We start from the raw sequence: 26,384 nt of genomic DNA, 5'->3' as shown, positions 1-26,384 counted from the left end.
ATCCATCAAGACAAGCAAAAACGCCTTTGCTAACAGTAGGATGAGACAAAATAAGAAGCAAATTCCAACAGAAATTAGTAGTGGCCTGACCAGTTTTTGTCCATACATATATTTATATATGTATGTTTACAGCCTGCTCTAACACTTTTGCTGCTTTACTCATTTCCTATCACTCTAAAACAAAGATACTCAACACTAGGGGAAAGCACGACTAACCCTGCACCAGGGCTCACTTGCCTTGGTGGGTGGATAAAATGGTCTCTCTCATAGATGACTTTTAGCTCTCAATTATTGCATATAAGCTTTAGGAGAAGTTATCACTAAATTTATCTATCTGTGCTGCTCTGCAGGCTGCAGTTTAAATATAGGGTATCTATCTGTTCTATAGATTTGTATTACTGCCCATGACTAGTGTTTTCTATTAGAAGCAATACCAACTGTGAAAACCCTTAGGGATCCACACAACCCTCCCTTCTGAAGGTTAAACCATCCTCCAGAAAAAGTCACAGGGCATTTTCCTGTGCAGGCACGAATTTCCACCCCTGCTCAGCTCGTTAACCTTGCAAAGGGAATGCCAGCACTTATCTCAGTGGGCTTTTCCATGCAGGAATTTTCTCATTTCACTCACTAACACAGACTTAAGTCTAAAGACTTAAATCAGGAGTCATGAACACATTACATAGATTTGACTCCTTCATCACTCTGAAAGCCACCAGAAGGTGAGTGACCCTTCCAGGGACAGAAAACAAGGTGTCAGTATGGCAAGCAGAGGCCCTTATCTCACCCACTGCAGACTGAATGTGAGTTGTATGGTCAAAGCTCATGTAAAGGGGTTTGATCCTCATTCCCTCATGGGCCAGGTGCTGCTCTCAGCAGTGCCACACTCTTGCTGACCAGTCAGTGAGAGAAGAGCTTGCCCTTGTGTGTGAAGGGAGGCAATCTACACAGCAACCACAGCAAGAGCTGAGCACGTGATGGGCAGCAGCAAGGTGAATACATCAGCTGCAGGATCTTGATCCTCAACCAGTGCTGTAAAGTGTCAGTGGGAAAAGTAAGAGGAAGGAATAAAGTCATGTGTTATACCTGTGCTTTACCAAAATAAGTCTGAGAATAGAAATAGAGAAAAAAGGGAAGAAAAGAAGTTGGAAAAGTAATAAGGGGCTACATTTAAACACCATTACTATACTAATTTAATAACATTTGCCTCTTCCTTCTTAGAACAGCATTAGTCAAGTAATGCACATGCAATGACATAACTTGCATATTGCTGCTCTATTAGTAAGGAGATTATTTTAGATGATGACCTGAGACCACATCTCATATATGCACATCAGCCCTAAAAGTTAAATCTAAAACCAACAGCACTTCAAATTTTGCTTTCTTAAAGCGGCCAGTGAGGTAAGGGTGCAAGGCAAAAGGCAGACAATCCTATTCACTGCTGGCTACTAGCTGGGCTGCTTGTGACAGAGCATTTGCCTGACCTGGGCCCTGGCAGAGGCTGCTGAAGCTCTGCCCCTTCATGCAAAGAGGGTGCAAGCAAAAATGCACATCTTCAAAATGCAGAACATGCTCTGCAGAAATGGCCAGGCAACTCTGCCAAGCTGGAAAAGGTTTTATATGTTTAGCATTCCGGAGGTATGATAAAATGGTAATTTTAATGACATCATGAATCCATAATAGCAAGGATAAAAGCAAATTCATATGAAATATGATGGGCCAGTTCTGCATGAGAGGTTCCAAGGAAACTATGCTAAGCTACGAGAGCTGTCAGGGATAAGTAAAAAGCAAAAAGAAAATGAGGCTCTCAGTGCAGTCCCTAGTTGGTGTTTAGCTTTGAGAATGTGTCCAAGCAGTGTGGAGCTAGGAGGGGTATACTAAACCCAGGCAATTCATGCTAGAGACATCCTGGCCAAGGAGGCCCATCAAAAAAGGAGTGATCAATGCTGCTGCTTCCCCACAGCAGGAATGGGAAGCTGGGCCCAGAAAAGATGGCTGAACTGAACTGGTGGAGATGACATTTGAGAGCTGGACAGCTACTCCTTTATCTAACAGTAGCCTTTACTGCAAAAGAACAGAGCCCAGCTACAGGGTCCTTGGGGTAGGGATGGTGGCAGACTTTGCTTATCTTGGCCAAGGTTTCCCCAGAGCAGCAGCAGCCAGTAACTCAGCAGCCATGGTGGAGTATCTGTGATTACCCACCCTGACAAATCACCAAGGAGGTTGTGTGACACTGGGCTGCAGGCCCACAGTCCTGCTGCAGGGTCAGCTGGCCTGTCTTCATGTTGAGGACTGGATGTGAACCACCCTCAGTCCTGCTTTACACAGATGTTCAGCACAAAGTTCCAGCTCCAGGCTGGTTACATTTGGACCCAAAGCACAGTCCTGCCTGTTTCACATAGGGCTGATCTCCTCTCTTCTCTGCCCTGAGCTGACAAATCTGCTTTGATCTGTTTACAGAGCACCAGGAAAGTTCATCTGCGTGTCTAATCTGCTTAGAATTAGCACATGGTCCCAGATACACCCTTGCTATGGCACACAGCCTGGGTACCATTCACACTTAGCCACAAAGCCCTTTTTACTTCAAAAACCACATTATGCCATGGAATTATTTCCATGTAAAAAGCTAGGCATGGACCCTCTCAAGTGGGTAAATATGTGCCAGAAGATATCCCTTGGCAGAGATATGACTGACCCCACCACCCCAAAGGCCTGTGAGAGCAGCTGGCCAGCTACTTTTGTCAGATTTCTTTAGGAATTGGGGCAGGGAGGTGGGTTTGACCCACACATATCAGCTTGATGTCAGAAATTGTCCTACATCATCTCCTTCTTTTTTTGCTTCTATGGTAAGAAATTCCAGTGGTGTCCAACAAACAGAAATTTGAGGAAAAAGAAGCTGAAGTGGAGAAAAGGCATTCACCACACATGGCTTTTGCCTTGGTTCTCTGCCACACTGTACTTTTTAATTTGGGCCCTGATTTTGATAACAAAGGATGTTTTTCTAGTACTAAAAGCATAGCTGAGAATTCCCTTATTACAACACAAGGGCTGGTCTCCAACAGGCTCCCAGTATCGGGAGACTCCCATTCTGGACCACTTTTTTCTGATCCATCAATTTGTTTTCTCAAGATGCACATTAACATACTTACTTTCTAGTTTGCCCTTTTTCCTCCTAATCGATGCCCGAAGTAGATCTGGCCCCTCTAAGTCTTCCTGAAACCGCTTTGCCTTCACTTCCGAAAACCATTCACCTGTCACAAACTTCTTCTTCTTTTCATCCTTGATGGAGCCTTGTATCCGCCTGGAAGTCAGTAAGGGCATTACACACCAAAAAAAATCACCAAAGTTTCAACTCCCCCCAAGTTATGTTTGTAACAATGTCCGTGTGGTTCACCCGACTGACACTGCGAAGGATCCAGAGATTATTCCCTGCAATCACAAGGGCCAAACCAGCACTGAAACAACAGATGATTTATTCTTCATCTGAAATGGGAACAGCACCTTGTAAACACAGGCTTTCACCTCTTCCAAATTTCACAAATCCAAATCAGTCACCTGGCAAGGAGATTTGTCCATTTGCTTGGCAGCCCTGAGGGTTTAGGAAGGGGTGGGGCTGTTTGCATATCTTGCACCTCTCCATTTTATTTGTCTACTAATCTCTTCATGAGTGGCAAAGCCTTTTGAATCAAATTTGATGCAAACCACAGAAATAAATAACGATATTCAGGGAAGCAACCTGTCCCTGCAGCATTCCCTCTGGACACTGTGCCTCTCCCTGCTCCTCCTGCTGTGCCAATTTTGGCACTCACACGGTTAGCTCTCCTTCCTGAGCACAGCTTCTCCTACTGTAACTCACTCCGGCACACCCAGGGCTGCTTTTTGGCACCTAAACCCGTCAGTGCTCTGTTTCCTAGTCTGTACAAGAACCCTCCTCCGGTTATTTTGTTTTTACACCATGGCTTGCTGAATTAGCTGCCTTTCAGCTGGTACTGCCTCCCACAGCTCACCACAGTTCAGGGTCCCTGCAAGACCTGGGAGGCCAGAGGAAACTCCCACCTCAGTTCTCAGTAGGAAGAGGGGGCAAACCGCAGATAACCATGGAGCCTTGGAGGGTCACATTTGTATGCCTACAGGCCAGGAGGGAGCAGGTATGGGATAACCAGGCTCCAGCCTCTGCAGGCAGTGCTGGGGGTCCAACAGGACAGACAGCTGGGGAGCTGTGCAGCTCCCATCTAGATCAGACTGCCTCTGTGAGGGTCTCAAGGTGCTGGGCCAGAAGAGATATAGGAACATGTTTTAATCTTGTTGACACCAGATAAATGTAATGCCATTGACTTCATTTTGCCCAGTGAGGAGGTTGTGCTGGAACCAAACATGTCTTACTGCAGGTAGGCAAACTGACAGCAAGGGGCTCTTAGCACCACTCTGGTCAGGACCTAACTCACTTCACTTGCAAATCAAAGCCTTTTGTGCAACAGCTTCCAAAGAGAAATGAAACAAAACCGAAATAATCCAAACACTCTTTTCACCAAACCTCCCTTGCAGAGCTGAAATTAACTGCATTTCAGAACAAAAAAAAAAAAAAAAAAAAAAGAAGAAAAAAAGAAAAAACCTTTTTGAAACCATGTTTCAATTCAAAGCATATGTAAGAGAATGCAGACACATACACATCAAGTCCAAGCTGCTTCATGCCACCAACCAGTTCTGTTTCCCCAGCTCTCACCTCAAGCAGAGGCCAGGGCACACAGGCTCCCAGGAGCCTGCTGCAAAGCTGCCTGCTCCTCCTTCAAGCCCTGAGCATCCCTCCTACATGGGGCTTACTCTTTTTTTGGCTCAACAGCAAGTCGGAGACTCACATCCTTAGTTGGGATACACTGGCACAGTGCCATCCACACTCACTGAACTACTCGTTTCTTGCCATAGAGAATTTGGTGCCAGCTCCCCGAGCCTGGTACATACTGTCAGCCCAGATGGTCTAATGGCTGGCATTTAAAAAGTGACAGCAGCAACAAGCAATCCTGATCAACCAGATCTGAGCTCCAGGACGGCCAGTGGCAAGTGAGCTAAACTGAGAGAGAATCCCTGGCTCTGAAACAGGTCCCTGCCAACCTTGGGCAGATCACGTGGCCTCTAACTGCCCCCCTCTGCCTGCAGGATGGATGCTGCACACACACCCACCTCAAAGAGCAAGGAAGGGACATAAAGCAGAGAAGGGGGTGTGAAATCTCATTTTAAAACACTCTGTGGCACTTCTGTGCTATCGAGCAAGTAAAACAAGGTAGCAACTACTCCCCTGCTCAGACCCCTGACACCAAGACATCAGCATCTTCCTCCCCTGAGCAGGAAAGGGGAAAGACGCCCTTGGCATCTCTGAGGGCTGATGATTAACTCAAAAGGAGAGTCCAGTCCTGCAATCCTGCAGAGAGGGGACAGCAGCAACAGCAGGATGACTGAAAAAGCAGGAGGTACAGTGAAAAGATCCATCAGGATCTGAGAAAAAGGGACAGCACTGGTGTAGCCTGCATCTCTCCTTGTTGCATGCACACAGACACACATACACACACACATGCTCCTCTCTAAAAGAAGTGAAAAAATCCCCCCAAGGGAAGCCCACACCCTGCTCTCACTGCACACCCTCTCACCTGATGCGATCCCCGTCCTTCTTCTTCAGCTCTGCATCTCTCTGCAGAACCTTCATGAGCTTTTCATACTCCTCCTCTGTCAGGAAGCTCAAGTCCAACATCTTCCCTACAATCTTCTTCAGTTCTTCAGACAGCTGAAGCAATGACAGAGCAGGAACTAGTCCAGCCCAGCCCACCACAGTGCCATGGGCAGCCCCTTGCAGCCGACCCTGGTGCGCTGAGCGAGGCGCGGCTGGAGAGAAAGGACTTCACCGCAGCATGGCTTGGGTGGAACTTGCATTAGCACCTGGACTTGCACTTCCAGGCTCTTGGCTGGCACATTTCTCTGCACTGCATGCCTTCCCCTGCCAGGAAAATTCTCTCAGCAAAATTATGCTCCTTTGCTTTTCTTCAGGCGCAGTTGCAGCGATTTGGAAGCCAACGTCAATCACGCAGGCGAGCACGGGAAGGAGCGAGCTCGCCGCCCGCCGCGGCTGCCTCAACAGGCACGAAAGCTCATCTCACCACCAGCAACCCCAGCACCTCTGGCATGCGCTGTCCTCGCCAGGGAAGTCTGCCTCCGTGGAGTTCAAGCATCCCTGCGAAGAAATAACACCGAGATGCCTTTTATGATAAGCGTGACATATGGTAACCGAATGTGTACATTGGGGGTTTTTATTTGTTCTCCAGCACAAGTTCCAAAACAAGCTGCCCTACTTTCCTCCCAGTCCTACAGTTCCTCACGTGGTATTAACCTAACCAAGACAATGTTTTACTTTAGCCACTTTCCTACTAACAGGTAAACAGTTGACTCAGCATGCCACAAGCAAAATATGCATATAAATTACCAAATTGCTTGCTTGGGTTTTTACCTCCATTCTTCTTTTCCTTGCTTCTTTCTGCCCTAAATGAGACCGAGGATAAGTAGCCAACCTTTGTAAAGCAACTGGAAAATGACAGAACAGCAACCTATAAGTGTTACTGCTGCATGTTATGCTATGAAATACCAGGGACTGCTCATTTTCTAATATGTGTGTCCTTTGCTTTACACTGCACTGATATTTGCTATTCAAACAGTACTGGTGCAGATCACCTTGTATTACAACAGACAGCAAAAATGGCCAGAGGCTGCAGGGCGTGGAGGAAAAGTAAATCAAGCATTGCTTTTCTGCTTTATTCCTTCTCCTCTCTCCTGGCCAACTTGAGGGCAGTGAGGCACATCTTCAAGGGAGCAGAAGTTCTGCTCCTGTCCATGTAGGCATTTCTAGCTCACCAGCTGGAATTTTTCCACTGTTACCAAGCCCATCAGGCGATTGTGGGTTTCATCATACTCTGCTATTTCTCCCAAAGCCTTGGGAGTTAGGTCATTAAAAATTAATAAGTCCCAGCCTTCATGGCAAACAGGATCTGAAGGTCAGCAGGCCCATTCCCTAACCCCAGTGCCTGTGTCACACTTACTCTCTATCAATCTGCCATTTTGAGAACACCAACCTCAGCTCCTCCAGGCCACCCATTTCAGTGCTTTGCTAATTGGTAGCAAGCAACTCCTTCCTATTGCCTGCCCCAGGTCTCCCTGACAGATGTCAGTCCATCCTGGCTACCATGGGGATGCTCCCTTTGGAGCCATTCTCACAGAGTTTGACACTTCAGCCTCCAGGTTAACCAACCACAGCTCTGTCAGGTTCCTCAGAACTGGGGTTTTCATCATTTTTGCCACTTCTTTGGACTGTCTCTGCATGGTGCACCTCTTCTGTCAACTGGCATATATCCAAAGTTGAGAAGCATTTCAGCTAAGCTTTGCTCATTTGACATCATTTCACAGATTTACATTATTTCATGGATGATACATTCCCAAATGTTTGCCTTTTTCATAATGGTGTAACAACATCTTAGAATAGACATCTGACATTAATACTTACAAAGAAATATCACAGAACACTGCATGAGAAGGCTCATAAAAAGAATGGCCACTGTCATAAAACCTCTAACATTTTGTAAAAAATTGTTGGACAAAAGGAAAAAACATTTCACATTTCTTTGAGGCTTGTCACACTACAATTATAGCCTTTGTCATCTGAGAAACTATCAGTACCACTCTAAATTAAAACAGTACCACTCTAAGTTAAAACAGAAACAGCAATAAAAAGCCCTGATGAATCTCTACTGTTTAAACCTATATTTTGTCCAGCTTGGCATGGCTCTTCCATGCTTGGTTCCAACCATCTACTCTCTCTGGCTCTCAGGCACAATCCTACTTCTACAAAGACATTCACAGAAATTTCTGGGACAGATTTTATTTTTAAAAAGGTATCTAGGGACATTTCACAGTATTTTCTTCTCAGGAACTTTTATTTATTTTTAACAAACCCATGACATGTGGGCTAAAACTACTTCAGGAAACATTTGCAGTGAAGACTCATATTTATTCATCAGTATGGTAGTCAATTAAAAATAAAGGTTACTTCTTAGGGATAAAGGCCATCTCTTTGTAGAGAGCCTTTTTGTTCTGCCCAGCCCTCATCCCACCACCTCTGCAAACTGCAGGGAAGGGAAATACAAAAGCCTTGCAGGTTTGTAGGGCAATAATGGGAGTCACTGTGCAGTGCTGAGGCAGATTTTACAGTAGAGTGGGACCTCTTCAGTGGAAGCCCTTTTTTTAGCCCACTGATGTAAACTGGTTTTGGACAAACTGTGACAAGCAAAAAGAAAGTTGCACTCTCCCTCCCTCCCACCAGTGGGAGATCCCTCCCAGGTCAGGATTACTCTCTGGCAAGAGGAACAAAATGGAGAGTCATGAAAGAGTGAATTGTTTGTGTCTGGATTAGCAGCATCTGCCCAAAGCCTGCAGCACAACATGCAAAGCAAACTCAGGCTACCCTCAGAGGCTGCACCACCACGACACCCCTGTGCAGGGGAGCAGCCCTGCTGGGTCCTGCCACTGTCATGGCAAAGCAGATGGGCAAAACGGATATTCAGGGCTACAAGAAAGACCATAAATCTGAGCAAAGGAGCACACTGGATGTCCAAAGGACTGTCTTTCCTCTAACTGCTTTTCTAGGGAAGAGAACATCACAAAGACTGACTCGCACACTCAGCCGCGTTGACAAATGCTGGGTGTGGAGGGGGTGTGGAGGCAAGCAACAGCAGGACCCATCATGTGGCATAACTGGCTGCATCTCTTACTGTGATAGCTTTTGATTTCTTGTGGCCACCTCCCCAGTAAGAAGACAATGCTCCAGCCACCAGAGAAGATCCATAATGGTGTGTTATGCTGCTGTGCAGCTTGTCAAACACAGAGCCCAAGCATCTGAAGTATCCTCAAAGCCCCAGTCCTGTTTTCTCAGTGTGTACCTTTCCTTCAAAATTCTGCACATCTTCAGCACTTCTTCAGCACTGGGATGTGCACAGATTAATAATACACACCATGGGCCAAGCAGCTTTCATTGATTAGACACTGTGTTGCACATAAAGGAAGAGGATGAATTTAGGAACTGTAGCCTACCAATGTGGTAGTCAGGACCCAGTATTTAACACCCCAATTTCAACCCCTAGATGAGCATAGGACCATCAAGACCCACCTTACCCTTTGAGACCTGGAGCTGCACATAGGTCCATGTAATAAAGATATGAAAACCTCCCAACCCAAAACATGACAAAGCCTAGAACAGATAATACTGATCTCAAGGCTATTCATAGCCAGATGAAAATAGCAGCAAGCTGGAAAGGCTGCTTGCCTCTGTCCATACTTCTTTATCACATATCATGCCACAATGTAAGGAAATAACCTCCTTTAGCTTTACAATGTGTGGACACTTCCCAACACTCTCATTAGTCAAGACAGCTCTTGTAGGGCAAGTCAAAACCAAAAGCAGCATTGTACTAAGAATGATGGATGTGGTCCTGGCACCCACAGTCATAATGCAGTTCCCAGTATATGCTGTAGTTAACAGGACCAGAAGGATTTCATACCAAACTGCTATACCTGTAGAGTCTGTAATCAGCCTTGTACCTCTCTCTGTCTCATGCTGGAAGGTCCAGCCCCACTCTTCCCCCCCATCTGGTTTCTTCTGCAGTCAGTGAAATATGCAGAGGCATTGCCATAATTACTTTACAGGCAAAACACTGATAGCCACTATAATGCTCACAGGCACAATACTACGACATTTAATGCATGTCCTTTCCCAGCAGAGAAGAAATAAAAAGCAAACTTCTGGATGGTCTTTCTCTTTGGGAAGGATGGGCTGAAAACCAGCACAAAATCTCCTGTGGCACCTCGACTGATGTAAGTGCTCCCTTTTACATTTGGACAAGCCCTCGAGGTGCAAAAATACAGATAGGAGAGGCATTGCACAAGCCTATAAACATGGCTCTTAAAGTATGAAATTGCCAGAAAGTATGAAAGTGCTCCTAAGGCACCAAGGGCTGTCCTACTGAAAAGGCACAGGGCTGAGCAGCAGACACCTCTACCCAGGTCTGTTCTGCCTGTGGCTGCACTCACACCACTAACCCTCCTTCTCCCTCTCTGTGCTCACATCTCCCCTCTCACTGTAATGAAATAAATATATAAAATACCTGTCTTTTGTTTAGCCATTCCAAAGTGAAGCATCACGAGAGCTCTTCTGAGGTGCATTACTTTCTCATTATTTGCAATATGCCACTTGCAACTCTGGACTGTCTAGTCCTTCACAGACCAAGAGCAGCTGTGAGCTATGAGAACAGAGAATATATTTAATATAATTATTTTCTGAAAAGTTATTCCACAAAAAATGCTGTGGCTGCACAGAGTGCAATGATACTTTTTCTGACTTTCCCAGACAAATGAGGGAAAGAGGTCTACTGTTCCTACACAAAAACCTCCTAAGCAGCTAAGTCATATAGAAATGGCCTTCACATGAGAGACAGCTGATAAGATAAAGAATAACCTCAAACAAAGCAGGCAATTGTGGTCTCCCAGAGCAGTCCACATATAAACGCATCTGTTACCATCACACAGAGAATGTCAAGGCCAAATTCTGGCAATGCCAGGCACAAATGCCAGAATTACTCAAGCTCAACTACTCATAGACTTAATACAGACTTTTCTCTATTCAGTGAGGGCTGCACGTGACACAATGTGCCATTCCCACCTCAGACCTGCTGATGAGCAGCAGGTGCCTGCCAATAACCACCACTGAGGCCAGCTTTGGCAGGCCCAAGAGGCAGTTAGAAGACAGCAGGTCTGACCCTAGTGATGGCTCTCCCCTCTGCTGTGCATCCCAGAACAAAAAAATACTGCTCAGTTCATCGTGAGCACAGCCCCGGGTGGTTTCTTGCAGATTCAGTCATTCTCTCACATTACACTTTCCAATAATATCCAACATGATAGAGAATCTCTGCTGTTTTATTAAGATCTTTTCCCTCCCCCTCCCCCTGGGCAGCTTTAGTGAAGGATGTCCATTGATCAGGAATGACCCTGAGATGTTCGTAGGTGCGGAGGAATTGCAGGAATTTATCAAAGCAAGCAGGTCTCTAGCCCAGCCCCTTGAGAGCAGCCAGCAGAAGATATTTTAGAACAACAGTACAATGCTAAGCCAAAAAAACAAGCAAACTCCTGTATTCAGTGCACGTGGGGAATGCATAACTGAGGAAATGCTCCACTGACCACATCAGAAGCGGGTGAACTTTGCTTATTTGCACTCAGCCTCAGAAATTCCACTGCTTCTGAAGAAGGTCTGAGACCCACAATACTACAGAGGGTTCAGTTAAGGCTTCAATTTCCTTTTGTAAAAAAGGATGCATAAGGATTTTTTCTCCCCTGTGCATTTCTACCCAATGCAATGTAAGCACTACATGAATAATTATCTCCACTGAACTCTACTCATCTCCTTCCAGCAAGGAACTGCATGGATGGAATTTGCTTTACACACAATTTACTTCCTTTTAGCCATTTTTAATTAAATGAACCATCCTATGGTTACCACCTAGGGTAAACAAAAGACTGAGCTTCTCAGTCTTAATCATTATTTCCTAGAGCCAGCATCGCCAAAATGAAAAAAACCATCAAAGAAGTGTGACTCAGACTCCTTAAGGGCAACCAGTCCTTTTACTGGTCATAAACTGATAATCCAATGCTATAGTTTAAATATTTGAGACTTCTGTTTATTTCATAGGTGGGAATTATTTGCAGAGCTTGCAGGATGTAGTTCGTTGTAATTCTGCAGATTACCAGAACCCAAATAAACAAGCACAGCCACCCGGGACACTGAGAAATCCCTTAATATCCCATGAACTGAGAAATCCCCTAAGATTCCAGCAAACAAGGATGGCCCTTTCCCAGCTGCAAGAGAGGATGCCAGTATTTCAGAGACTTTGCTCTCTCTGTCACCTTGCCATACCCACTCTGCTCATTCCAGGTGTTACTCAGGGAGCTTTGGAGGAGAGAGGGAAATGCTCCCACGCCTTCACGAAATGCACTTTGCTTTGGGATCGGGGGCAGGGGCTTGTGCTGAGGTTTGCTCTAAATCTGCACTTACATCCTCAAGAAAACAAGTTTTACAAGAATTCGCATTCCCTATTTATTAGTTTGTAACAAGCCTTCATCCCCACAGCTTGGCTGTGAGCCAGTTTAGGGCTCCTCATGCACGTTGTGCTGCGTGTCTGCTGCGCTGACATTTCCATCTGAGAAATATCCTGGTGTCCAGGCTTCCTGCTCAGCCAAGGGAGAACTGGCACCTTATATCAGCTTTAAGGAACTCAGCTGTCCCACTAGCAGTTTCTAGACACCACGTGGTACAAAGGGTACTCCTAAAAGCATCTTCTCAGCTCTTATGCTTGAAAAGGCAACAATAAATAAATACATGGCATCTAAAATTGAGCAATTAGCAGCTTAGAGCTAGACCACTGCAGGTGAAGGTTACATATTTAGACTAATCATCTCCCTGTCCCCCTTTGTCACTCACTGATCCTCAGAACCCAGATATTTTCAATATGAAAAAGGGGAGATGGACAATAAGTTCTGGCTGAGTTCAAACAAAGAAACTGCAGGACTGGAAGATGAAGAAAAAAGCAATCACCCATGATAAGTTCTGGCTTTTATTTTTAACCCAAAAAAATATCTGCTGACCTCAACTTTGCTTCCTTCCAAACGTAATTTCTCTATGTTTGCCTGCAGTTGTGACATGGCATTAATTGCTTTCCTGACCCTGATTGTTATGCCCCAGCAATCGTGAGCTTGCAACACCTACCCAGCCATGAGGAGCTGGTCGGGAGCCCTCAGAATCAGAAGTCATTTTATTTAAATAAAACCAACACCAAAACCCCCTCATTTTGTAACATGGTGGGGAAGTTAAAAATATGTGGGGCCCGATTCCTTTGTACTCCCGTTCCTGCTGAGCTCCATGGCATGAGGCAGAGAGTGGTGATAAATCCCGAGGGAAACCAGCACTGTTTGTTTAGGAAACTTTGCATACTGAGGGATCCTTCCTTCTGGTGAGTGATTATTTTTAAGCCTCAGCCACGCCTGGATGATTCTGAAATAACTCAAAACTGGAATGAAGGTAACTGCAAAACAGTAGGGTGCATCTCATTATTGCTTAAAATATTTGGAAGGTATAATTCCCTCCAACATGTTGGAAAAGGAGTTTTGGATACAACATTCTAAGAAGTAATCTCCTGATCTGTAGTTTCTAGTTTGTGATGCCAAAACACAGAGGGGCTATGTCCAGAGGTTAGGGTCACTCCCCACATTATGAAAGGGGAGAAAAATGCTGCTCAAGTCCATGCTGATTTGGGATCCACACCTTCTTCTCTTCTAATTCCCAAGCATGTGCTGAGGCCTGGACAGGTCTGTGCTATACCTGGTTCGACTACAGAAATGCGCTACACTAAATTTTTAAATAAAGCTGTTTTACTTTGTCACCCTGACATACAGTGAAAGGAAGCTCTAGGGAGAGTAAGCCCATTGCTGAAGCTGCAACATCACCTGCTGTCAGATCTTGTTCTATGAGAAAATAAAGTCATATATGGGAATATTTTTTACATGGTCACTTTCCTTCCAGGAATAATGCAACTTTTCAGTGCAAACACAGACTCAGTCATTAACTCACTTATTGGAGCCATGTACATGCTCTAGGAGCTGGATGACTTCAGTGGGACAAGGGGTCCTGGAAGCACTTATTACTACAAGAAGAAAAAAAGCACCTGCTTCCACTGCACTGTCTGTCCCCTGCAGTGCTCAGAGTTAGGTGAAGGATTCTGTATTTAAGTCTATCCATCGAAGGGTGATGTACAACACCCACAGTCATGAGGAGGCTAATACTATCAGAGATGGGCAGCCTCAATTCACAAGGAAATTAATCATTAAATAAATCAGATGCCACACTGATTTCAACAAAGCCACAGCTCCTATATTAGCTTTTTCCTACAGGAAAAAGTTGCAAGAGACTAATTAGCTAGAGGCACAGCTATAAACAGATATGCCTAAACTACCACAAATCTGCATGTGGACATGGCCTGTCATTTAGTTTAGCCTAAAATAAAAGTTTAGGCAAACTCAAGTGAGAAGTCCAAACACAGCTTGCACCAATTTAATTAAATGACTAAAAATAAAATCAGTATCAGATGATCATCTGGTACCACTTTCTTGTGCAGACAAGGTGTTTCTTCCATCTGTGCAGCTCCATGAATACTTAGCAAATCTTGCAGGGAGGTGGGGAAAAACAGACGTTTTGGATAAGAATAACAAGATCACCTGAACTGTTGAACAATGCAGTTTTATTTCTAGGTGCTCAAGCCAAATGAGATTTGGAGCTTTTATATGAGCAGTGACAACTACAATTCTGCCCAGACACAACTGTATGATGGTGCTGTCGTGTAAAACGCACATTATACTGCAGAGGGTAAGATGCCTGCCCACATTGCTGACCCTGTTTTGTGGTGCTACGTTCAGGCCAGATAGCTTCAGGTCTGTGAGAAGGCAACAGCTTGGGCTGAACTCGCTGGAGCGATGGAGACTCATCCCAGCAGACACCCAGAGCAGTTCCCAGCAGTTCTCTGTGGGTGAGTTTCACTGAACTGCTGTCCTAATCCCATCTGTTTTGTCCCTCCAAGATGAACTGGACCATTAGGTTTAACTTGCAAAAAGTAACTTTCTTTTGATTCCAGTCACTAACAGACCCTTATTTCTCTCAGGCTCTGCCTCCGGTTGACACCCCAGGGCAGCCTTGTACTTCTTTCAACTTTGTTGCAAACATTTATTATTGTTTTGTTTTTCTCCCCCGCTACATCTCTGAATGCAGATAACAATATTGATTTAAATGCAATCAAAGTGAGCCTGACGTACAATGAACACTTTGTCCATGTTGTGCCATACTGTGGCAAGGGCTGCCTCTTTCCCAGGGATGGAGGCCCATTAAAGGGACACGATTTATGAGTTCAGGGGGAAAAAACAAGTTTGCACTTCAATTACAGAATTGTGCAGGAGAGCAGAAACTTGGGTCACCACGTGGAGTTTCTCAGATATTCTGCCAAAGGTGGAATGGGGAGGGAGGTAGAGGAGATGGGTTCAGCCCTCAGAACCAACTGATCCCTGCCTGCTGACACCCTCACACAAGTTTCACTGGGGTGGGTTGGTAGATCTCCACCCTTCTGACCATACCCTGGGGGGAGAGGCTCAGGGGGCCCAGAATGGTCTATAACATCACTGGTGAGAATAAGCTCCATTGCAAGCTATTTTATATAAAAATGATTCACTGCCAAACAAATACAAAATAAGACACAGTAAACCAAACAGCAGTGGCCATAGGTTACCATGGCTTATACAACGGCATTGATCCCACTGGAGAGCTGGCTGCAAAGGGAGTAGAAATTAATAAATCCTGCTTTTGTTGCCATGCCAAATATTTACAATAATGAAGCATGAATAAGGAAGTAAATAAAACCAGGATGGAAGGGAGAGACTATGAAAATACAGACAAAACAGCAGAAGTCACAGGAAAGTGACACATGATGTTCCAGGTCTTCACAGGCAGTTTAGAATACAAAGTGGGAAAGCAATAACAAAAAGTACAATATAAGCATCAGAAGTACCCCCTATTTTGTAGAATTTTCCTTTTTTAAAGACTTTTCAATGTCAAGTTTTCTCTATGGAGAAACTTGAGGATGCCCCATCCCTGGAAATGTTCAAGGCCAGGTTGGATGGGGCTTTGAGCAACCTGGTCTGGTGGAAGGTGTACCTGCCCATAGCTGGGGAGTGGAATGAGATGGTCTTTAAGATCACTTCCAACCCAAAACATTCTATGATCTCTCCTCTGAAAACCAGCAGCTCTCTCACAAACTTAATTTTAAGAGACGGCACAAAACCACTCTCTAATTGCAAGAAGCCCTGACAACACAATTCATCAACGCAAGACAAAATACACTTTTATTTAAGTAACAGCCCCACGTTCTGTCCAGCCCCGCAGGTGTGATGCCCTGCCGGCCTGTCGTGTGGGACCAGCCCGGAGCCGTCACCCGAAGGGCCATGGGAGGTGCTTCGGTGCCATCCCCGCCTGACCCTGCCTGACCCTGCCTGCCCTCAGACGCTCCCCTCGCCCCGAGCGGTGCCGCGGAGCTCAGAGCACCCGCACCCGCGGTCCCCACCGGCGCTGCCGCTCCCGCCACGGCCATCGAGGCGAAGAGGGCTGCGACGAGGGCTGCCCAGTGTCCTGCCCCGTGTCCTGCCCCGTGTCCTGCCCCTGCCCGCCGTCCAGCCCCACACTCCCCCCCGCTGCCGGGCCAGGCGCGCACGGTCCCCCCGAAGGCAGACCCTGCCCTGCCCTGCTCCGGACCGCCCCGGGAACCGCGGGGACCCAGGGCACGGCTGGTCCAGGGCTGCCGGCTCTGCCAGCGGCCCCGCAGGCAGCGAGGGCAGCGGCACCTCCGCTCCCGCCCGGAGGTCCGGCGGGCAGCGGTGCCGGGGCGTCCCGTCCGGCGGCTGAGCCCGGGACACGGGCACGGACCCCGAGCCCTCACAGCCGCTGCCGAGCCCGGCCCAGGGACTGCGCTCCCACCCCCACGGACACCGGGACCGTGCCCGGGACAGCGGAGCCCCGACGCCCCTTACCTGCCCTCGGCGGCGCGGGGCGGGTTATCCCGGGGCGGGGCTATCCCGGGAAGGGGGCGGGGTTATCCCGGACAGGGGCGGGGTTATCCCGGGATGGGGCGGGAGCGGAGTTATCCCGGGATGGGGGGGGAGCGGGGCGTGTCTGCCCCGCCCGGCAGCACCGCGGAAAACCCGGCCCGGTGAAGGAGCAGGGCGAGCGGGGCGCAGTTTTGGTTTGGGGACAGTCTGGGTTGGGGATATTGGGGATACTTTCAGTCTTTCGGGATGTTGTTTGTCCTTATTTTATATTTTGTGTTGTAAAGACAAAGTAACTACTGCCACCCTTGGTTCAGCCGGGGCAGGACCCACCTCGGCAAGCCAAAGTGTAAGGTGTTAAGAGGTGTAAGTTGTTAGAATAGGAGTAAGCAGCAAGGCCGCCTCAGCCCCAGCACTCGGCCCGAGGCAGCCCTGGGGCTCGCTACAGCCCCGCAGCCGCCCCATCTTCCAGTCTCCCACTGAAACAAAATGCATCCCTCTCCCCTGCATCTCCCCCCATTTTCATCTCCTACAACAGAAAAGGCTGAAGCAAAACTAGTCACACTTGCATGTCACTAAAAGTTTGAATTTCTGGGTGCTTGGACAGCCAATGCCTCTCCATCAAGCGGAGGCAGGAACAGCTTAGTGTGGGGTTTGCTTCGATCCTTTTCAATGCTAGAGAAAAATGTGACTTGGAAATGAGTAAATACAGTCACATGGGGACAACTTTACAACAGCCTGTCAAATCAGTAAAGAAGTGCCTTTTATTACCACAGCCAGTGCCTCCCATGCTTTTCTCAACTTTCAGTCTTTTAGTAACTTCAGGAGAACAACTGGCAGAAGCCATGTAAAACATTGAAATAGTAGGCAGAGGTGGGAAAAAATGGATTTACTTGCTGATTTCTATGTAGGCTTTCATGGTTTGTATCCTAAAATGAACTCCTGTTTCAAATCTAAGGTTTGGGCTATTAAGCTTAAAGTACCGGGAGGTGTTTTGAGTCAGAGAGATGCTGATTGCTGCCTGACCCTATGTCATCTGTTATTATGACTTTTCTCTTCCAGAGCAACTGCTATGTGTACTGAAGCCCTGCTTCCTGGGAAGTGGTTGGGCATTGCTTGCTGATGGGAAGTACAAAATAAATATTTTGTTTTCCTTTGCTTCCATGTGCAGCTTTTGCTTTACTAAGCTGCTTTTATCTTGACCCATGGTGGTTTTTTCCATCTTATTTTCCTCCACTCCATCCTGTCCTGCTGAGGAAGGCAGTGATAGAGCAGTTTGGTGGGCACCTGGCATTCAGCCAAGATCAACCCACCACAAAAGTATTTCTTCATTCATATTCCCATCATGGACAAAAGTCCCTCTAAACCTATATAACTTTTCAGAGTGCAATGTATGACTCCTCTAAAGATGAGATGCACCTTTAGCTTGGATGAACAGTCCCTTTGTTATCTTGCCTGCGTTGAGACCTCCATAAGTACAGCCATAGCACAGCTCTCAGGCTTTTTTCTTTCCATGCTATCCTTTTCCTTAACTCACATCCCATTAAGCCTAGAATGTTTTCAGTATTTTTAGCTGTGACTTTCAAAAGGCTGCCAAAAGATAGCTGAAAAGTATAGTGTGATTAATGCTCTTGGAGTTTCTTCACAATTCAGCTCTGTTAGAGGAACTAAATATGGAAGCAGTAACTATTTCATTGGGGGCTTTCATTCAAATTTTTGCAACCCCACTGGGTCTCTGTAACTTTTCTCCCCAGCTAAAATTACTGGAAGCACCAAAGGAAGAACACGGTGCTTTGGAGATGCCATTTATTCCCACTGTCTTATCGCAAAAATATTGTACTGAGAACAAACTGCATCTCAGTTTTGCTTACTGAGCATTGAAATTTTAGTTTACAGCTTGCCAGAATAAAAAAAACCAGAAAACTCCTGGTCCACTAGGACAAATGCTCCACCAGCAAGCCATAAACATAAATGCAGACTCCAAAGGAGAAAAGAAACCCCGCTGACAAATCTGTGTATGAGCAGGATCCTGCTTGGATCTGCAGGACCTAGTAATCTAGGACTGCACAGATAGAGAACAGCACTGTGTCTCTTTAGACACATCCCTTGCAATCCTGCTGAATGTCTTACTTGGTTAGAGAAGGAAAGTCATGTAACAGCCAAAATTCAGCAAGCAAAATTCAGTGCAGGTCAAGCGATGCTACATGGAGCTCATCCAGTTTAAACCAGCTAAGAGCCTGGCCTTATTTTATTTGGCACTGTGGACCTCAATTTTTACTGATGAAAAGCTGAGCTGTTTTAATCGAAAACTGAGGCTCTGTGTCCTTTCCCTGTAAGGTATAAATCTGTATTGGTTGGCAGCGAGAACTATGAAAGATTTTTGATACCATCTTGCTCGGCACTGCAAGATGATTTTTTCTTTTAATGTAATAACAGTTTTAAAAGAGAAATTGGCTCATGTTTCAGGGAACTTTCCAAGAGGCTTACAAATCATGTGTCCCAAGTCATGGGAAAGATGTTACTAATTGCTTACAGCAAAGCCAACGGGTTTTAAAGGCCACATTCATCCCAGCTACCAGTGACAGAGTGGGATGGCAAAGTGCACACAGCCACCCATGGCTCGAGCAACTGGAGGGGCTTGAGTCTGCACCAGGTACTGGAGTAAGGTCCAGACTCCTCTCAGGAGAAGAGCTGGTTACTAGAGGTGAGGTTTCCCTGTAGAAATGCAGGAACACAGGCACCTGTAGAGATGAATATCCCCATCCTACAATGCAGGGAACCTCCTCCTTCCATTCATCTTCCATCGACTGCATACAGAACTGAGACCACATGGCCAGGGATTCCCACTTTAAAAAGAGGTAAACAAAGTCTGATCTCAAACCAGACTCCTTTGAGACCACTGGTGGATTTTAAGGCTTATTTCATTCCAGTGGCCAGAAAGCCAAGTAACCATCCAAATCCAGGCAAGCACAAGGAAAATCCTTCTGGAAAACAGACCAACAACCCCGAGACCTCCAGCCATATGTCAAGACTGGTATTGATCAGTGTTTGTAAAGGAAACAGGGGAGAGTTTACATGTGCATGAGATACACCAGCATGGATTGTATACTGATATACATACTGCTCTGGTTGCAATACATTTATTTCTGGCCATATGTGTCTAGGTTAGTGCTACAACAGAGTGAAACCAGCACAGAAAAGGAATTATCACACAGCTGCTCTTACCACCACTGTTGCTTCAGGTTTGCTCTGCTGAACTGAGTATTTAAGCCAGACATATGGTGCCTATAGCAAAAAGCACCCTGAGAAATCTGTTCTCCGTCTTCCAAGAAATGCAGTAACCCAGCTTATAGCAGAAGACAACATAAAGCAGAAGGTAACTTCTCAAAGAGAGACAATTAGCAAAGGTTTACCATTTTCAGACAGAAATGTGTCGTTGATGGTTAAGTGACACTGCCTGATATCCCTCCTGCACTCTCCCCTCCCTGCCCTCTGGATGCCCTGCATGCTCCCTTCTCATCAGCAGGAAGCCCTCAGAGATACGTTTGCTGCTAACTGGCTTTAAAAATGTACTGTGTTGTAAGAGGAAATAATACAAAGTTCTCTCCTGTTGGGAACATATCCTGGCATGCCTTTAGAAACAAGCAAACAATAAATCTTCTCTCGCATTCTTTCAAATATGAGTGAATTTGCTGCCCCTCTTGCAGTGCAAATCACATTTTAGAACTGGATTTCTCTCTGGTTCTGACAGGATGTCCTAAGTAAAGGCTACACTGCTGCACAGTACCACACAAGGAAAGGTAACACAGAGGCAAAAGCACACAAACATTTCAGGTCCACAAGACTCCTTGTCACAACCATCACTGCACACAGTCAGCTCTGCAATTTCTTTTTCTGCACCCTATAACATGCATATTTAACATAACCTATCTCATCTTGTCTGTCTCTTAGGACATTTTTATGGATTCTCCCAGGCTTTGCATCAGACCCTTAATGACATACTCATTTTTAACTAAAAGCCCACATTTTCCCAGTTAGTTTTGAAGTACTGTTAAGTAAACATCTGTCTTGAGAGAAGTCCCACTGAACTGCCAGGCATTAGTGTGAGAACTCTGCTCAAATGGGTTTCAAAACTGCTTTTAACCATAATTTTAAAGGGCAAAATGCATTTGGTATCTAGTGTCTCAAGAAGCAGTCAGAGCAGAAAGGAGAATTCTTAAGAATAACTCTTTAAAAAGGAAAAAGGGGCATTCTTTTGAGGATGATTTCTCATTATGAAATATCAGAACTTTTTTCCTGCCCCCATACAATGAAACAGGCATCCTTTACTTTCCTCCATTGCTCCATCAATCCAAGCAAGGCTGAAACATTTCCCTGAGTGTATTTCCATCTCAAAAGGGTCCGAGGAGGTTTTAAGTCACTAATGTAAGCAAAGCTTTTGTATTGCAAAAAAGGGTATCAAAATAGGCTGTTTACTTAACATGCATGGAATAAATCAGAACTCTGCCAGAATTTTATATTATTAAAATATGAAAAAAATGCCTAAATGCATTATGCTGATATTTGCTTAGAGGAGGTATTGCTTTTGGTGTATTTGACCTGAGGGACTACTGCACGAAATGAGTTTGCTTACAGGAATGGGATGACAAAAATAACATTTTCTAAGGAAACAGGAAAGATTTGCTGATGTTCTTTGGAAGTGCAAATTAAGCTGCTACACAAGGGATAACACATATAAGATATATAAAAAATGTCACATGTAGTTGTGCTCAAGCACAACTAAAAAAGTCCTTTTTAATCATCAAGAGCCAGCCCTTGTGATGAACTCCCACATCATTTGTTTATCCCTTCGTTCAGTTCATGTTTTAAAAAAGGAAACATTTGCAAAAATGCAAGCACCCTATGAATGGCATTTGACCTGCAAGAGAGATTATATTATTCAAATAAATGTCTTTCTAGAAATCAGCAACTAATTGTCAACTCTATTACTATTATTAGTAGTAATACAATGTTGAAGTAGAAAAATCAGGAAGAGGCATTGTCCTGGTTGGCTTTAAAGTCCAAACTGCAAGAAACTGCTAATAGTTTTTCATCCTTTTTAAAGCCGTATGGTGACATATTCAAGGTCACTGTGTGCTTCAGTAGGGCCATACTTTTTAAAAAATAAAAATTACGTATGTCATTGACTTCCTTTCAGGTTTTTGCTATTTTAGGGTGCACACGGCTGACTCCAATGCTGCACCATCTCACTGACGCCACACGACTCAAACCAAGGCTGTAAATGATCATTTGAAGGTCAGGGTCTTGCTGTCCCAGGAAGACATTTTAATTGCATGTAATTACTGTTAGCAACATACAACCACTCTGGTCTGCTTCAGGTCAGTTCTCAAGTGGGGGGTGACCTGCCTCCTAAAATCACAGTGAACTGAAAACAGCTTTTTGAAGAGATGCAGACAGTGACCGTGACAGATGCCAACAGAACAGTCCCAGCTGGATACATGACGTTAACCTGCAGAATGAAAAGGGGCAGAAGCAGAATGAAAAGCTCATGCTAATTCAATACCAGTCACATCAGTGGTGCTGATAGATTAAGTCCCTGAACCAGGTTTTAAGCCATTCTTTCTTTCTGGGGGCTGCCTGCTTATAGAATTGGAAGCTTTTCAGCATTTCATACAGGCTCCAAGAACATATCACTTATTGAACATTATAGCAAAGGCCACCCAGTAGGAGTTTTACATCATCTCTGGCACAGAATCAGTACTCTATATCTGGGGAGAAAAAGATCAAAAAGAGCCCAACTGCACTTCTGAGAATTTTACAAAGCAATCTGATTCTTGGGGGATGCCCATACAAGCTTGTGGCTTTTTTCTTTTTCCTTGTGAGAGCCTGGGAATTACAGGGCAGTTTACAAACCAGAATTGTTGCAGCAAGTGCTCTGTGGGTGCAGAGGTGAGGAGGAGCCCAGCTTGGCAAGGGGAGGCAGCTGATGAGAGGGGCCCGTGGGCAGCACTGTGGGTACCTGTGCCGTGGGCCCTCATGCAGTGGGGGGACACTGCTTGGTGCCTGGGGTTCTGCAGCACCAGCCAGCCTGGCCCAGGGAAATCCAGCCAGGAGCAAGGACATGGCCACACACAGAACATGTGCAGGACACAGCCTGGCTGTAGGCACCCGTGAGGGAGCTGGGCTGGGGGCACAGGCTGGCCTGCAATGGGCCACAGCCACTGACCACGGATCAGTGGGTTCCCCACCAACGGGATGTGTTTGCACAGCTGCAAAACCCTGCTGCCATGAGGGAAGGCGTGACAGGGATGTCACTGTGCCAGGCTGGGCCGCCCCACTGCCTTTATTAGCCCGTCTGAAGCAAATTGCTGTGTACAACTGAATTAGACAGTTGTTCTTCAAAGGTTACACCCCACACGCTATTAAGATTCATGTGATTTTGAGATGAAGTCATCTGAGTGATTGCTTTCCCAGCTGCTCCCACAATGTACAGGCTGCTGACAGTTTCATTTTCCATTACTTCCCTCCACTTTGCAAACTCACTGCCTACTTGATCACTGAAGGATAACAAGTGCTTCCAAAAAAATTTGAACAGCAATATGTAACAAAGCTGCCAGGCTACAGGGTCAGTTGATGAATAACTTTGGTTGCCTGCCACAAGCAAATCAAAAGCAGGACAAAACAAATGCTTAGGTTTATCTCAGCTGGTCTTCCACACTGTTTTTTTTATTCAGGATTGATGATCCTCTGCTCCACAACTTCATCACATCATTGTGCTGCCATACTCAATGTAATGAAAACAATTAAGACAACTCTAATGAGATCATTAACAAAGCAGGAAAGGAAGCATCTTATCATTTTTCCTGAGAATTAAAACCAAGTAAACAAGTAACCTTCTCCCAGTAGGAAGCCCCTGGGAATCAAAAGGAAAGGTCTCATTAAGAAAGGCACTAAGCAAGCAGTTGCTCTTGGTTCACTTCACATTAACTTGCTCACCTTAACGAACTGCAGCATTTCCAAGGCACTGCTCAGCTTCCAGGAATCCAGAGTTTCTCAAGGAAAATGCCCCATCACATCCCCCCTCAAGGAGCTGGTGCTGGAGCAGTGCTGGGAAGCTGGCTGTCAGTGGGCAGAGCCAGGCTCCAGCTGCCAGCAGGGACCCCACGGCACACATGCCAGGAGAAGGGCAGCTGAGGCAAAACGAGCTATACAACCATTAATTAATAATTAATGGCATATACAAATATTATTCCGCCTCCCCAAGAAAAAGGCCACACAGTCTCACTAAACTCAGGTTCCTTCAGAGGGCAGCCGAGCTGCAGAGCCTGGACACAGAAAGAGCTTCTCAATTCCCTCCGCCAGTTACGTGAGTTAAAATGAAAAGGATTCACAGCCAGGTGAAACCTGGGCAGGCAAAGCAATGCTCAGACACACAGTAGTCACTTTTCTAAACTGGAACATGCCAAAAGCAAAGAGGTTTGCAGCAATTCCTCCTTACATGGAGTAGGGAGCACCTGAGGTCAGCACTGAGGCCTCTTATGTCCAAGCATTTCCTTGAAACAGTGAGAATTAAAAATCAGCTATTTTTTAAAATAAAGAATGAGATCACCTGGTATTCATTTGACAGCATGAACCGGTGTGTTTGAAAGCATGAAACACATCCTTTTAACATCAATCTACCTGAACCCTCCATTTCAGAGGCAGCAGGAGATGCTGGAAAGTCTAGAGTTCAGCCCAATTGTATGAATTTTATGCCAGGTTTTAATTTGGCAGAGTAATCCTAAAATTACATTATCATACCTGTTAAGGCAGGCACCATACAAATTATACAGTTCCATGCACTCTTAAGCTGAAAGCATTTTTCATTGTAGACAAGTACAACAAATGCTGCCAAACTGAAGGAACGATATCATTTAACAGCTTCAAAAATTGTTAACCTATGAAAATGCAAACAATGATTAGAAAAAAGACCTTTCCCTCTGATAAGGTTGACAGACAGTTTAATCTCCAGATCCTCACTGTGAATTTTCCTTTTCTTTTTTTTTTGCTTGATTAGCTTCAATTCTGAAGCCACATGAAAAAGAAAAAGGGGGGGGAGGGGGAAGACATAACAAGGAGAGTTAATCATATGCAGGGAAACAGTGATGCAGCCAATGCAAATCCAAGGAAACAGCAATGGTACAAAACCAGAACAATTTTACTGTGATTTATCATGCAGTGGAGAGCTTGCTTTGGTTTTCACACCTGAGCCACGGCACATAAATGGATTCTTTGATGGTAGCACTTTCTGTTAGAAAGTCATTCTTTAGCCTGCATCAGCCAGGGCACTCGTGGTGTTCAGCTCACCTGCACATAAAGGGTTAAAACCATTTGTAATAACACCTCAGCTGCTGCAGAACCATCGCTCTGCTTCTGTGACAAAACTCCCTCCAATACTTCCATCATCGTGGTCCAGCACGATCCAAGGCAGCCCAATTCCAGGTTACATGGATGCTACACCAGCATCCCCAGGAGGTCTGGGGAAGCATCACGAGCAGCTGCTTCTCTGTTTTTTCATGCTTTTCTCAGGACATAAGGCAGGGAAGACCAGAGGAGTGTTACCAGCAACACAAAAGGCCTGAGCCAGATCCACAAATTTATCCAGGTGCTTACATTCACAGTGATTTCACACGGGACTTGGTAACTAAATACACACTGCTGTGGGTACAGGTGTTACAGTTCTATTGCAATGTGTTGTACACAAACAAATCCCTTTGACTACAGCAGGCAGCAGCTTCCTAAAGTGACACAAGATAAAAAAGCTTCTTACATCGTCTGTGTCTGTCAAACAGGCCAGCTCAGATGGCAGAGGTCTAGCATTCTGCATGTTCTCAACAACATCCTGCTGAATTAACTGACTGCCACATTTTTTATCAGTCTAAAATGTTCAAGTTACCTCAGCTGCAATAGTTCAGAAATGTGGAAAATGTTAGAATATCCATCCTGGCCATTGCAGCCCCACAGGGGGTATATTTAAAATGGGCATTAACAGCTGCCCCAAGACACACTCTGCACCAGATCTCCCAGCCCTCTTCTCTGAGCAGCTCTCCCAGCACAGCCAGGGCAAAGTGCCTGAAGTGCTGATGCCTGGCCTGCAGCTCTCTGATCTCCTGGCAATCAATGTTCTGCTCTATCTCATTTCAGTGCTTTTCCTTTTTTTCCCCCACCCAGAAAGTGGACAGCCTGTTGGGCAGGGAGTTTGCTCTAGGAAACGCTGGCTTTTGAATGGTTAAAAGGAAAAAGACCCTTCTTTCCAGAGTGAGAAAATGGACAATAAAAAAAGACCAGTCCAGACCCTTTACCAGAAAATGGAATTGTGCTTTTTGATAACAAGCTGTGCTGATTCTGGGAATTGGATACAGAGGATTAGGTGTATTTCTGTCCAAGCTAATTTGCGGTGACAAGCCATGGTGCACTCCTCAGAAGAGTATGTATTATTGGTACCTTTACAGTCTTTCACTCTCTGTATCCAAGTTTATAAACAGCCTCTGTATCCAAGTTTATAAACAGCAGTGAGTTCATGAATTTACTTTTAGGCAGAAAAGCTTATAAATATTTTTTTTAGACCACAATTGTGCAACAGGCAGGAAAACTGTACTGTGCATTTGAAAATCAACCTAATGATGGATTTA

General features: G+C 45.4%; 1 protein-coding gene across 2 annotated transcripts in view; it reads right to left on the bottom strand.

Annotated features, from left to right (window-relative positions):
* LOC135421408 (synaptotagmin-like protein 2) overlaps positions 1-16,717 on the bottom strand; it is a 33,822-nt gene extending 17,105 nt beyond the window's left edge. Inside the window, exons 1-3 of one of the 2 annotated variants that reach the window (XM_064669826.1) lie at positions 16,699-16,717; positions 5,640-6,217; positions 3,147-3,298 (exon numbers count right to left, since the gene is read on the bottom strand). In XM_064669826.1, the coding sequence (XP_064525896.1) occupies positions 3,147-3,298; positions 5,640-5,740 (253 nt within the window). In that variant the 5' untranslated portion in view covers positions 5,741-6,217; positions 16,699-16,717. Of the gene's footprint in view, positions 1-3,146; positions 3,299-5,639; positions 6,218-10,190; positions 10,326-16,698 lie in introns of those variants that run through there. The other variant, XM_064669825.1, reaches the window with a different exon arrangement.
* Positions 16,718-26,384: the final 9,667 nt, after the last annotated feature.

The sequence above is a fragment of the Pseudopipra pipra genome, chromosome 13 (genome assembly GCF_036250125.1).
Source record: "Pseudopipra pipra isolate bDixPip1 chromosome 13, bDixPip1.hap1, whole genome shotgun sequence".
Classification (NCBI taxonomy): domain Eukaryota; kingdom Metazoa; phylum Chordata; class Aves; order Passeriformes; family Pipridae; genus Pseudopipra; species Pseudopipra pipra.
This window is presented reverse-complemented; position numbering and strand designations above follow the sequence as displayed.